General features: G+C 39.9%; 1 protein-coding gene across 4 annotated transcripts in view; it reads right to left on the bottom strand.

Moving 5' to 3' along the window:
* Nucleotides 1–12,472, bottom strand: part of LOC126260895 (mucosa-associated lymphoid tissue lymphoma translocation protein 1 homolog) — a 143,689-nt gene that overhangs the window by 49,558 nt on the left and 81,659 nt on the right. For all 4 annotated transcript variants that reach the window (XR_007546658.1, XM_049958346.1, XM_049958345.1 and 1 more), the window contains one exon: nucleotides 8,574–8,763. Coding sequence is in view for 3 of the 4 variants with exons in the window: in XM_049958346.1 (XP_049814303.1) it covers nucleotides 8,574–8,763 (190 nt within the window). In the remaining variant the exon portion in view is untranslated. The remainder of the gene's footprint in view (nucleotides 1–8,573; nucleotides 8,764–12,472) is intronic.

The following is a 12,472-nucleotide window of genomic DNA, read 5'->3' as shown; positions in this document are numbered from 1 at the left end:
CTGCTCAAGGGATAAGTACAGTAACCAGGTCCAAATGGATGTGGGTGGCAGTAGTTATTTGCAGACAATGAGGCTTGCACAGTAGTGCAGTGTGGAGAGTTGCATCAAATTGGTCCTGTACCTTTGTTATGTGGCGAACTGTTATTGTTAACTCATTTTGTTGTTAATCACATTGTTACATTCTGTTATTAATATTTACAATAATACATTAGATGCTTGCCAATGTGCCAGACTCTGCTGCAGTAGCGGCACTGCATACTAATGTCAAATGTGGGGATTTGGTGCACTGCTGGATATGATATGTGACCTCAACTCCTCCGTACTGAAGGCAATCCAAACTGCAATCATTACATCAGTGAATTACGGCATCTTCTTCAGACAACTCCATATGAGACATTTCAACTGGATAATGTCTGGCCATGCACAGCAACAAACTTGCAAGTCTTCTTCTATTAATGACAAGTATCACTGCTTTACCTCCAAGTATGTTTGTTTAACATCATCCACCAAACATATGTAGGATATAGCTGGTTGGTAATTGGTTTGTCACAGCACTCCAGAAACCAGTCTCAGTGCTTTGTGAATTCACATACAAAGCAAGCAGACTGTGATTTCCAACAAATACATCAAACCCCTCTTTGATTCCAGGTCGAGATTTAGAGGTTCTAACTAAAATACATAGGGGTTTCAGATGACACAGAATTCTAAAAATCAATGTAATGTACCCACTCGGTTCATTAGGTTCATTATTCCATATTTATTCTTCTTGCTGTTGCTGTTTTCACAAACATTTATATAAACTTGCATGAGCATACTAGTAATCTTTAATTAGGCAGTACATGATTCTACAAACTTTGTGCAAGCAATTCCAGCTGAATGTTTCAGATGTGAATAAAGAACAAGCTCATAATGAATTGCAGCTAAATATTAGAATGGGGAGAAAGGAAAACACACGCGTTTTGAATGAAAGGATTACATATTTTGAAGTTATTAAGAAGACTGACTTAACATATTATGTTGTTGTTCTTACATATATACTTTCTGGATTACTGAAAGACATGTCATATGCTCCTTCAGCAGTTTTAGAAAACAAATGTATGATCATATGGAACACCTTAAAAATATGAGTCTGGATATAAACTTGTTGATATGCTGATGGGCATTCAAATGACAATTCCTCAAGAGATTATACAAAACAACTTTTAGTCAGTGAGAAGCTCTCCCAGACTATTCACCAACAACAAGTCCATCATTAAATATTGAGACTGTTTATGGGAATGGTGATCTGTCCCACAGTGTCAAGCTGTTGTGCCTTCACACATCTTCATAATCAATGTGCCAACGACAGTCTCGGGCATTAATGTTACACTGAGTTTCACAATTTCCACAAAAGTTAATTGCTACATTGCCATTAACACAGTTTCGTTATACAAGCAGACACAAAGTTCAGAAAAACTTCACTGTCTCAGAAATATAACTCCCTTTGCCTATGAACAGATGTCCTTTCCTTTTGCTGGCCGGAGTGGCCGAGCAGTTCTAGGTGCTACAGTCCGGAACCGCGTGACTGCTACGGCCGCAGGTTCGAATCCTACCTCGGGCACGGATGTGTGTGATGTCCTTAGGTTAGTTATGTTTAAGTAGTTCTAAGTTCTAGGGGACTGATGACCTCAGAAGTTAAGTCCTACAGTGCTCAGAGCCATTTGAACCTTTCCTTTTAGTAAACAGGATAAATCACTTATTTTATCAACAGCAGCAGTTAGTACCTTTTGCTAGTGTTTATCACATGACACATATCAAAAGCTATGTACTATAGACATCACAGGTAAGTGGTAGGTGACATTGAGACACAATAATGTACAAGGAACATTCAATAAGTAATGCAACACACTCCTTTTCCTTGGCCAATTTCTGCTGAGGGGAGGAGGGGGGGGGGGAGGTGGGATGGGGGGGAGGGAGGGGGGGGGGGCTGTACGGATGGAATATTCCTGCTTCAGTGCCTACTGTTGAGTATGTAGAGCTGCCCCCTGCATATTTCAGCCACCACATTTGCATGCATGTTTTGCAGACCAGGTGTAAACAGAGGAGAGAAGGAATTGTGTACAGTCAAGCCACCAGCAGTCACTGCTGTGTTCAGGGGTGCCAGTCTTGCCACTACATGGCATGCAAGTCACAGCATACAGTGCTGCAGTTGGGGAATTAATTTATGCCTGCACAGTCACATGCTCATGTAATACCATGCAAGTATCCTTCCACAGGCGTGTACTTGATTGGCGCTCTGCCCATGGAGAGCCAGTTATGTCTCAAGCCCTGAGCAACCAACAGCCACCTCAAGTCCCCCCCTACAGACGCTGCCTGTCACTGCCCGCCAAGGTGCTGTGCCGTCCTCATCCTGAGCCTCGTTCGACGCTATGCTTCCATCTGCTGTTCTGAGGGCACCGCTCCACAGTGTTTTTATGGCTGCCTATGTGTTCATTACCTTGTGGGACCATGTCATTGCAAGTAGACAGACTATGAGCTATCAGTCTCATAGGACTGTATCATCATAGCACCTGCTGCTCATCAGGACAATGCCTACAAGTTATCAGCCTTGTGGGACTGATTCGTCATTAATATTCTCTGCTCCGCAGTACATTGCTGTTCTCAAGTTTCATAGACATTATTTTCAGAGATTTTATTTAGCTTCTTCTTCTTCTTCTTCTCACGACGTTACAACCATGTGTGGGTTTTAGCCTCGTCAACAAGTTTCCTCCATTCTGCTCTCTCCAGCACGGTTCTCTGCCATCCTCGGACTCTGGGAGATTTTATATCTTCTTCCATGTCATTTATCCACCGTTTTCATGGCCTTCCTTTCTGTCTTCTTCCGCTTGGCCTCCATTCAAAAATCTTTTTAGTAGTTCTTCCAGTATCCATCCTGAGGACATGCTCAAGCCAGGCTATTCTTCTACAAAGGTGAGTCAAATGAAAACCTTAAATTTGTAATAACAAATCGAAATTTTGCACCATTATCCTGTGTAAGTTGGTGAGCGTGCTACAAACAGCGTGCAGAATGGCCTGTAGGTGGGAGCATAGTGTAGATGCACACATACCGTCGCAGTATCAGTAAAAAGATGGCTGCCCCACTTGCGACTTGCACCAGGGAATAACAGCATTCTGTTATTCGGTTTTTGCGTAGTGAAGGTGTGAAACCTATTGAAATTCATTGGCGAATGAAGTTTCGGTATGGTGAGCCATGTTTGTCACAGCAGCAAGTCTACGAATGGAGTAGGAAGTTTGCAAATGGTGTGACTTCAGTGGAAGACGCTCCTCGTCCAGGTCAGGCACAACGAGTTGTGACTCCACAGAACATAGCAGCAGTTGAAGCCATAGTGAAGGAAAACTGCTGAGTGACACTGAATGACACTGCAGCATGTTTACAGATTAGTCATGGGTCAGCACACCACATTGTGCATGATGTGCTCCAGTTTAACAAAGTGTCTGCAAGATGGGTGCCATGGCAGCTGACGCCTGAAATGAGAGAACGACATGTTGATGCTTGTGAAGAACTTCTTGTGCTTTGAACGAGTAGGTGATGGGTTCCTTGCAAGAATCGTTACTGGGGACGAAACCTGGGTTCACTTCCACCAACTGGAAATGAAGAGAGTGAGCAAGGAATGGCACCATTCCCCATCACCAAAACCAAAGAAGTTTCGAATGGAACCATCAGCAGGAAAGGTTATGCTGACACTCTTTTGGGATGAAAAAGGCATCATTTTGGAGCATTACATGCCTAGAGGGACCATGGTCACCAGTGCATCATACACAGATCTCCTAAAAAATCATCTGCGGCCTGCAATCAAATCAAAGCGACGTGGATTGTTGTCAGCAAGTGTCCTTTTGCAACATGACATTGCAAGGCCCCACACTGCCCGTACAACAGTTGCAACAATCACAGACCTGCATTTTGAGTGTCTTCCTCATCCACCATACTCACCAGACTTTCCCCCAAGTGATTTCCATATGTTTGGACCACTCAAAGACACAATGGGAGGAAAGAAGTTCCGTTCTGATGAAGAGGTACACCAAGCAGTGCACGAGTGGTTGCACGGACTACCAAAAGAATGTTTTTCTAAAGGAATTTATGCACTTTGTAAGCGCTGGAGGACTTGCATTGAGTGTGGGGGAGATTATGTTGAAAAGTGATACAGCTTTGTACCCCTTCAGCACAATAAATAATATTTAAGGTTTTCATTTGACTCACCCTCATATTTTTTATAATTCTTATGATGCCAGCTTTTTGTATGAAGCGGTCCAGCTCAGTATTCGTCCTACATGTCCAGAAACCATTATCATCCTGAACTGCCCCATAGATCTTATGCAGCACCCTACGTTCAAATATCCTGAGCTGTTGCTCCTCAACACTTGCTAGCATCCATGTTTCGCATCCATAGGTTACAACTAGCCTGATCATGACCTTATATAGTTGCAACTTCAGCTGCCTATTTAATAACCTAGAGGCCAACAATTTCTTAAAAGTGTGGAAGCATCTATTACCACTTAGGATGTGCAGTTTTATTTCAGTTGACATGGAATTTGTGCTGTTAATATTAGAGCCCATATAGTCAAAGTTCAGCACATGTTCAAAATTGAAACCATCTGCTGATAGTCTATCCAAGTTATTATTTTCCTTCCTGGTGAAATTCATATACTTAGTCTTTGTTTCATTTATAGAAAGGCCTCTATGCCCTATGGCTTCTTTCAGCTCACACATTGTCCTCTCTAGTGATACCCTTCATCTACTAATAATTGCTACATCGTCAGCATATGTGCATATCTGAGTCAACTTTGTGTCTATGTAACCAGATATCTGAACCTTCTGCATGGCTGCTTCAAAAGTCAGATTGAAAATCACTATAGAGAGTGCCTCCCCTTTTCTGGCTCCTTAGCTAATGCTAAACCAATTGCTCAGTTCTCCATCCACTCACACTACAGCCTTGGCACCAGTCAATGTTGCTTGAATAAGGGAGACACACTTCGATGGTATACCAAGCAGCAGAAAATCATTTAGCATTTGTGCTCTATCAAGACTATCAAAGGCCTGCTTGAAGTCTACGTACAGGTTATGAAGCTCAATGTTATACTCATATGCCTTTTCATGTATTTGCCTTAACACAAATATCTGGTCTGCTGTTGATCTACTAGGCCGAAATCCACACTGATACTCCCCCAGAATCTCTTCTGCATTTGGTGCTAACCTGTTGTAGATAATACTAGAGAAGATCTTACAGCTTACATTCAGCAGGGTAATTCCTCTGTAATTTGAACAGCAGGTCTTGACTCCTTTCTGTATACTGGTTGGATTACACCTAATGTTCATTCTTCTGGGATTCTCTCCTCTGCTTATGAAGATTGTTCCCCCATTTTTTTAGCAGTTCTGCAGTTATTTCATCAGTTCCTGGTGCTTTATAATTTTTTTAAAAATGCTCTACCTTCTGTACTTCCTCTAATGTTGGTTCCTATATTTCTGGATCTACAGTATAATAGAGTGGCTGCTCATTCCTGGTAGGATTGCCCTCCAAAATTCCCTTGAAATATTCTCTCCATCTATACAGAACATATTGTTTATCTGTCAGCAGATTTCCCTCTTTGTACCTACAAGCTGTTATTTTTGGTCTATATTCTTGGGTTCCTTCTTTAATTTTCTTGTAGAATTTTCTGCTTTCATTCCTTTGGTAGGGCTCTTCCATCTCCTCTATCCTTCTCTTCGTGGTTTCCCCTTTTTTCCCCTCCTGCATACCATTGCTGCCTCTATTCTCTTTTCATTATATAATGCCTGATTTGATCTAGTATTCCGCTGCAAGCATTTCAGCCTTGCTTCCTTTTTCTGTTCCACTGCCTGTCTACGTTCATCATCATACCAGTCTTCATTCCTAAGTCTCCATGCTTCCCCCAGTATTTCATGTGCTGTTGTTCTAATGGCATCTTTAATAGAGTTCCATTCTTTGTCTGTATCATCTCCACCATCTTTTGTTTGTAACTCCTGTCTCAATCTGTTCTGGTAATCCTAAACAGCAGACCTATATTTCAGTTGTTCTATATTCCATTTATTTACTCTGGTACTACTTCCCCTGGCAGCCATGGCAAATTTCTCTCTCATTTTGGCTCCTACTAGGTAACTGTCAGAATCAGAATTAGCTCCTTGGAAAGTGCGTACATTTTCCATATCGGATGCCCACCTCTTTGATATCAATATATGGTCTGTTTGGTTTGCTTGATTTGTTCCTGGTATTTTCCATGTCCCTTTGTAGATATTTTTCCTTGGAAAATAGGTACTGCCTTCAACTTGTTTGCAGAAGCAAGCTGGGCAATCCTCATACCATTATTATTAGTTTCATCGTGCAGACTCTCCTTACCAAACACGCTTCTGAACACCACTTCCTTTCCCAGTTTTGCATTATAGTCGCCAAGAACTACTTGGAATCATAACTGGGTATTCTCTCACACACCTCCTGTAGTTGATCATAGAAGATGTACACAGTATTTTCAGCTGATTCTTCCATTGGTGTATATACATTCACAAAGGCCACATTGTGAAATTTGCCTTTCATATGCAGAGTACACATTCTTTCATTATATGGGGTGAAAGCAGTAACTGATCTATGCATATCCTTGGAGACTATAAACCCAACTCCATACTCCCATTGTCTTTGGTCTTTCCCTGAATAGCACATGGAGAATTTCTGCTTATAAATCTTTCTTCTTCCCTTCCACCTTATTTCCTGCAGTGCAACAACTCCCATTCCATACCTGAGCACCTCTTCTGCAACACTATTTATCATCTCTGTTTTCAACAGCATACACATGTTCCATGTTCCAAATTTAAGCACCTATAAATCCATATTCCTGTTTCCTAGAGTATTTTGACTACATAGGGGCAGTCCGACACTCCTTGTTGAATTATTAGCAATAATAGATATTTTACAAGGCAGGGGTATCAACCTGGTGCTCAACCCCCAACCTGGAGGACCAGGCTTTCATTTTGGGGTTAGCTCCCATAGAGGGGTTGACAACCTAGCCTATAGCCCCCCCACCCTATGGTGTGGGGCATACTTCATCTGGCTCCTCAGTCAAGACCACTCCGGCTTTGGTGACCCTGCCAGTAGCTACACTATCACCGGTACAACTCTCCACCTCATCAGAGCGCACAAACACTCCTGCCCAGCACTGAAGGTGCCTACAATAAGGTGGTGTCCCCTGGGAGGGTGTATTTAGCTTAGTTCTTGTAATAAACAGCTGTTTATTGCAAAGTGCTTGTCTCACTTCAGCGAGTCTCACTCCTCTAGAAGAGGACAGAACACTTATTGTTTCATGAAGTTCTGATAGGCAGTGGCGCTATACAAAGCCTTAAAAATGGCATCTGTACCAGTGGTGCATTCCATGCAGAGAACTGTCATTGAGTTTCTTTTGGCAGAAAACCAGAGCAGCACAGATATTCATAGATGTTTGCAAAATGTTATGGAGACCTGGCAGTGAAGAAAAGCAAGTTGAGTCATTGGTCGAGGCATCTGTCATCATCGCAACAAGGTCGCATAAACCCATCCGATCTCCCATGGGCCTGCTGGCCCCACACAGTTGTGACTCTGGCCCTTTTGGAAGATGCGGACATTCTCATTCAAGGTAACGGATGGTTCACGATCAAATACCTCACTGCTCAACTGTATATCTCTGTACTGTCAAACTTGTGCCTCAGTTGGGGTACTCAAACGGTTGTGCCCACTGGTTTCCTTGCCGCCTGGCAAAGACCATAAAGAGCAATGAAGGACCACATGTGTGGAACTGACAATTTATTGTTGATCACTGTCAAAAGCAATGAAACGTGGGTTCATAACTTTCAACTGGAAACAAAATGGCAATACATGGAGTGGCACCACACCACCTCTCCTCCAAAGAAAAAGTTCAAACCTGCATCCTCAGCTGGTAAAGCAATGGTGATGATCTTCTGGGATTCTGAAGGGGTTATTCTGTTTGATTTTCTCCCTCATGATGCAATGATCAATTCTGAAGTTTACTGTACTACCCTTAGGAAATTGAAGAAATGACTTCAATGTGTTCATTGCCACAAAAATGCAAATGAACTTCTCCTTCTCCATGACAATGCAGGGTTTGACACAAGTCAGCACACCAAAGAGGAACTCACAAAACTTCACTAGACTACTCTTGCTCATCCACACTACAGCCTGGATCTCGTATCTTCTGACTTCCATCTGTTTGGCCCAATGAAGGAAGCACTCCATGGAAAGCAATAAACGGGTGACAGGGAGGTCATTGAGGGAGCAAGACATTGGCTCCGACGTTGACGAGCAGAATGGTACCATGTGGGCATACAAGTCCTTCCAGTAGGGTGGTGTAAGGTCATCGCATTGAATGCAGATTATGTTGAAAAATAGGATTTTGTAGCCAAAAGAGTGGCAAATAATATGGTGCATTGGAATCCTGAATAAAACAAACCCACTTTCAGAAAACAAAAATGCTGCATTACTTACTGAATGCCCCTCGTATATGGTAGGCATTTGTAAATGGCAGATACTAAATCTTACCTTTCTGGCACTATCAGACACATATCCAAGATTTCAAAAAGCAGCTTTGGCTTTCTCTCCAATGCATGACTAAGCAACTCTCTCTCAGACATGCAGTCACAACGAAGGTATTCACCACTTTCAGGTGCGTTCACAGGCAGCATGAACTTATCATCCAATTCAAATCCATGGCCAGCAAAATAAAAGATTCCTGTTACAATAAACAATAAAGAAACTTGTTACAAAATGAAGTTTGAGAACAACTGCAATAATTTAGTTCTTAGGGAAGAATCTAAAGACAGTGAAAGCATGAGGTTTTACCGTAAGTACAAATCATAGGATGCCAACAGGGGTATGCAAAAAGGTAAGTGAATATTGAGTTGTTGGAACAAAACAATTTTCTTCTGTAGCTGTTGCAGATGAAATTACAATCCTGAAGCAAGATTAGAGTTTAGTATACCATTGATGGCCACATCGTTAAATGCAAAGCACAAACTTGACCAGGACAAAAACTGGATAGCTAGTTTAGCATGCTGCTTTCAAAGAAAATTTAATGGATGAATTATTTTTTTTTTTCATATTTGAACATTACAATATTTAAAATTGCACTTGAATCTTTTGCACTGTTCTCTCACTTTCTTCTTGTGTACATTAATGATCTCTCATCAGTTACACTGCCAGAAGCAGAGTTCGTTTTGTTTGCAGATGACACAAGTATTGCAATAAATAGTATGTCAAGTGTAGTTCTAGAAAGATCTGCTAATGATATTTTCATGGATATTAATAAATGGTTTAAAACCAACTCACTGACATTAAACTTCGAAAAGACTCACTATATGCAATTCAGAACCTGTAAGAGGTTTCCACCCAGCATATGCACAAAGTATGAAGAAGAGCAGATAGAAGAGGTTGACAGTCTTAAATTACTGGGATTACAACTTGATAATAAATTCAGTTGGGAGGAGCGCACACCACAGAACTGCAGAAACGCCTTAACAAATCTGTATTTGCAATTTGAGTGTTAGCAGACATAGGCGACATAAAAATGAAAAAGCCCGCATACTTTGCCTACTTCCATTCCATAATGTCATATGGTGTAATATTTTGGGGTAACTCTTCAAGTCAAACAAAAGTTTTCAGAGTCCAAAAGCATGTAATACGTATTATTTGTAGAGTAAATTCACGGACGTCCTGTAGAAAATTCTTCAAAGAACTGGGTATACTAACTACTGCCTCTCAGTATATTTACTCCTTAATGAAATTTGTCCTAAATAATATATCTCTTTTTCCAACAAACAGCTCAGTTCATACATACAATACCAGCAACAAAAATGATCTGCACAAGGACTTAAAAGCACTTACTTTAGTTCAAAATGGGGTCCACTACTCAGGAACATTCATCTTCAATAATTTGCCAGCAAACATAAAAAATTTAGTTACAAATAAAGATCAGTTTAAAAGAAGCCTGAAAGACTTACTAGTGGCCAACTCCTTCTACTCCATTGATGAATTTTTTAATAGAAACAAATGATGTATTGTATATACTCATACTATTAGTATTGTTATTACAGCTTAAAAAAAAGTAACATGTTCCACATCCACGAGGATCTCCTCAGTACGGATCTGTGGAACAAAAAAGTAATCTAATCAAGGTTTACTGCCTGATACAAAGACTTGCACTTTCCACATAATCTGTGGATGTTCTTTGCTCTCTTATTACACTGCAATTTTGACTTGCAAACCTTATTTGTCTGCCACTTTCATACAGCAAACACACAACATTCATGCCATTAACTTCTAACATATCATTAGCTTCAACACTGCCTAATTTCTCCATTGAATTAACTTCCTTTTCATAAATATATCCTTATTCTATGAAATGCTCCCTCATTTTCTTGCACTGAAGATTCCAACTCTCTTGCACCCTCTGATCACAGATACAAAGCTTTTAAGCAAATACACCTCTGAAATTTTTCTATGCCTCAGGTAATTTGTGGCTTTTATTATCACCATCATTCTCTGTGTATCTGTACATTTAAATTAGACCGAACTTTGCTCTCCACGTATCTCCTGGCTTTTCCAAGGATTTGCTCAGGAACCTCTTCAGTTCACTCTGTGAGGTTTCCACAACTTTTCAGGAATGTTAACTGAATTTTCTGTCGCTGACTTGCACAACATGATAAAAATATTAAACAGGAAAACACTTCCTAATACTCTGCAAAATTACATTTATTTGATCACAAACCAGCTTTGAGCTGAATGCCGCAAACACAGATGAAGGTGATGTATGACTTACAAAGGTATTATTTGTACAGAAGATACAAGAAGACACAAAAGCACAGTATTTACAACGGCAAATGTTACTTTTTTGTCACATAGAAACAATTACATAAAAATAAAAAGGAAAGGGTGGGAGATAATTTAACAACTAATGCGAAATAAGATCAAAGCGAAAAAAGGGAACTGAGTCTGATAATTCAATTCTGTGTCATGTGTTTGTTGATTTCCATTAGGGTCATTTGTCTGCTTCAATTAACAGAATGTAAAAATTCACATTTTACATCCTATTAATGGCTTCCTTCTAAAAGATGATCAAAAAAGGTTGAATGTTTCTTCCATAATCTCCATTTTCTGTCATGTTCAGATAACCTAATTACCATAGCTCTGCCTGACTGACCAATACATACTTTTTCACACTGCTTCCATGTGATTTTATACACACCACTCTGTGCAAAAGGTTGCAATCTGTCTTTGCTACAGAATAAAAATTTTGATGTATTGTTGCTATTATAAAATGTGGATCTGTAGTTGCAAGACTTTAAATTTTTTGCTAGATTGTCTGAAACATTGCCAATATACATGATTTTGCACCAGGCTTTGTAACTACTGACTGATTGTTCTTGGCCAGCGTAATTTTAGTCATTTTCTTTTTCACAGAATATTTTCAATCAGGGTAGAGCTATAGTCATTGGTGGCAGCAATATGTTTGATGGGCAGTAGTTCTGTTTGAAAGGCTGATCCAGATAATGGAACAGATATGAAGTGATGGAAAGTCACATTTTTGTGGGTTTGTGGATGCTTGGAGCTTGCAGATGTTACCATATTTGTAGCTAAGTTTTTTTTTTCTGTAAATGCTAAACAAGTGGCTTCTTGTGCTAAAATCTATATTAAGGTCCATGAAATTTATAGAAGAGCCTCACAGCTCCATTGTAAATTTTCTTATGTTCTGAATTTAAATGTTGCAATAATGTATCTAATTATCTAGTGGTACTGGTCACAAACACATCATCCACAATGCCACAGAGATGCAGCTTTCCATTCAATGGTGCATCACATCATATCTGTTCTATTATCTGAATCAGCCTTTCAAACAGAACTCCAGATTGTCAAATGCATGGCTTCCAGCAATGGCTATAGTTCTGCTCTGATTGCTAACGTACAACAAAAAATGAAAATGCATAAAATTACACCACTTCTCTATGCTGGCCAACAGTGCTCAATCAGTAGTTATGAAGTCTGGTACAAAATATCATGTAGTGGCAACATTTCAGATAATATTGCAAAAAAATTGAAGACTTACAACTACAGACCAGCATTTTATAATATCAATAGGATATCAAAATTTTTATTCAATAGTAGAGACAAATTGCAATCCTTGGCACAGAGTTGTATGTGTGAAATCACATGAAAGCAATGTGAAAAATTATATACTGGTCAGTCAAGCTGAGCAGTTAGGTTATCTCAACATGATAGAAGGTGGAGATTAAGAAAGAAAGATTCAACCTTTGATGACCATCTTTTAACATTTAACCATCCATATTATGTAAAACGTGAACTTTTAGATCCTGTTAATAAAAGGAAATAGATGATCCTACTGGAAATCAACAGACATGGCACAAAATGTTAGCTTAGTATTTTAT

This window comes from Schistocerca nitens, chromosome 5 (genome assembly GCF_023898315.1).
Source record: "Schistocerca nitens isolate TAMUIC-IGC-003100 chromosome 5, iqSchNite1.1, whole genome shotgun sequence".
Taxonomy (NCBI): domain Eukaryota; kingdom Metazoa; phylum Arthropoda; class Insecta; order Orthoptera; family Acrididae; genus Schistocerca; species Schistocerca nitens.
The sequence above is the reverse complement of the archived record's forward strand: the minus strand, read 5'-3'. Positions and strand labels throughout refer to the sequence as shown.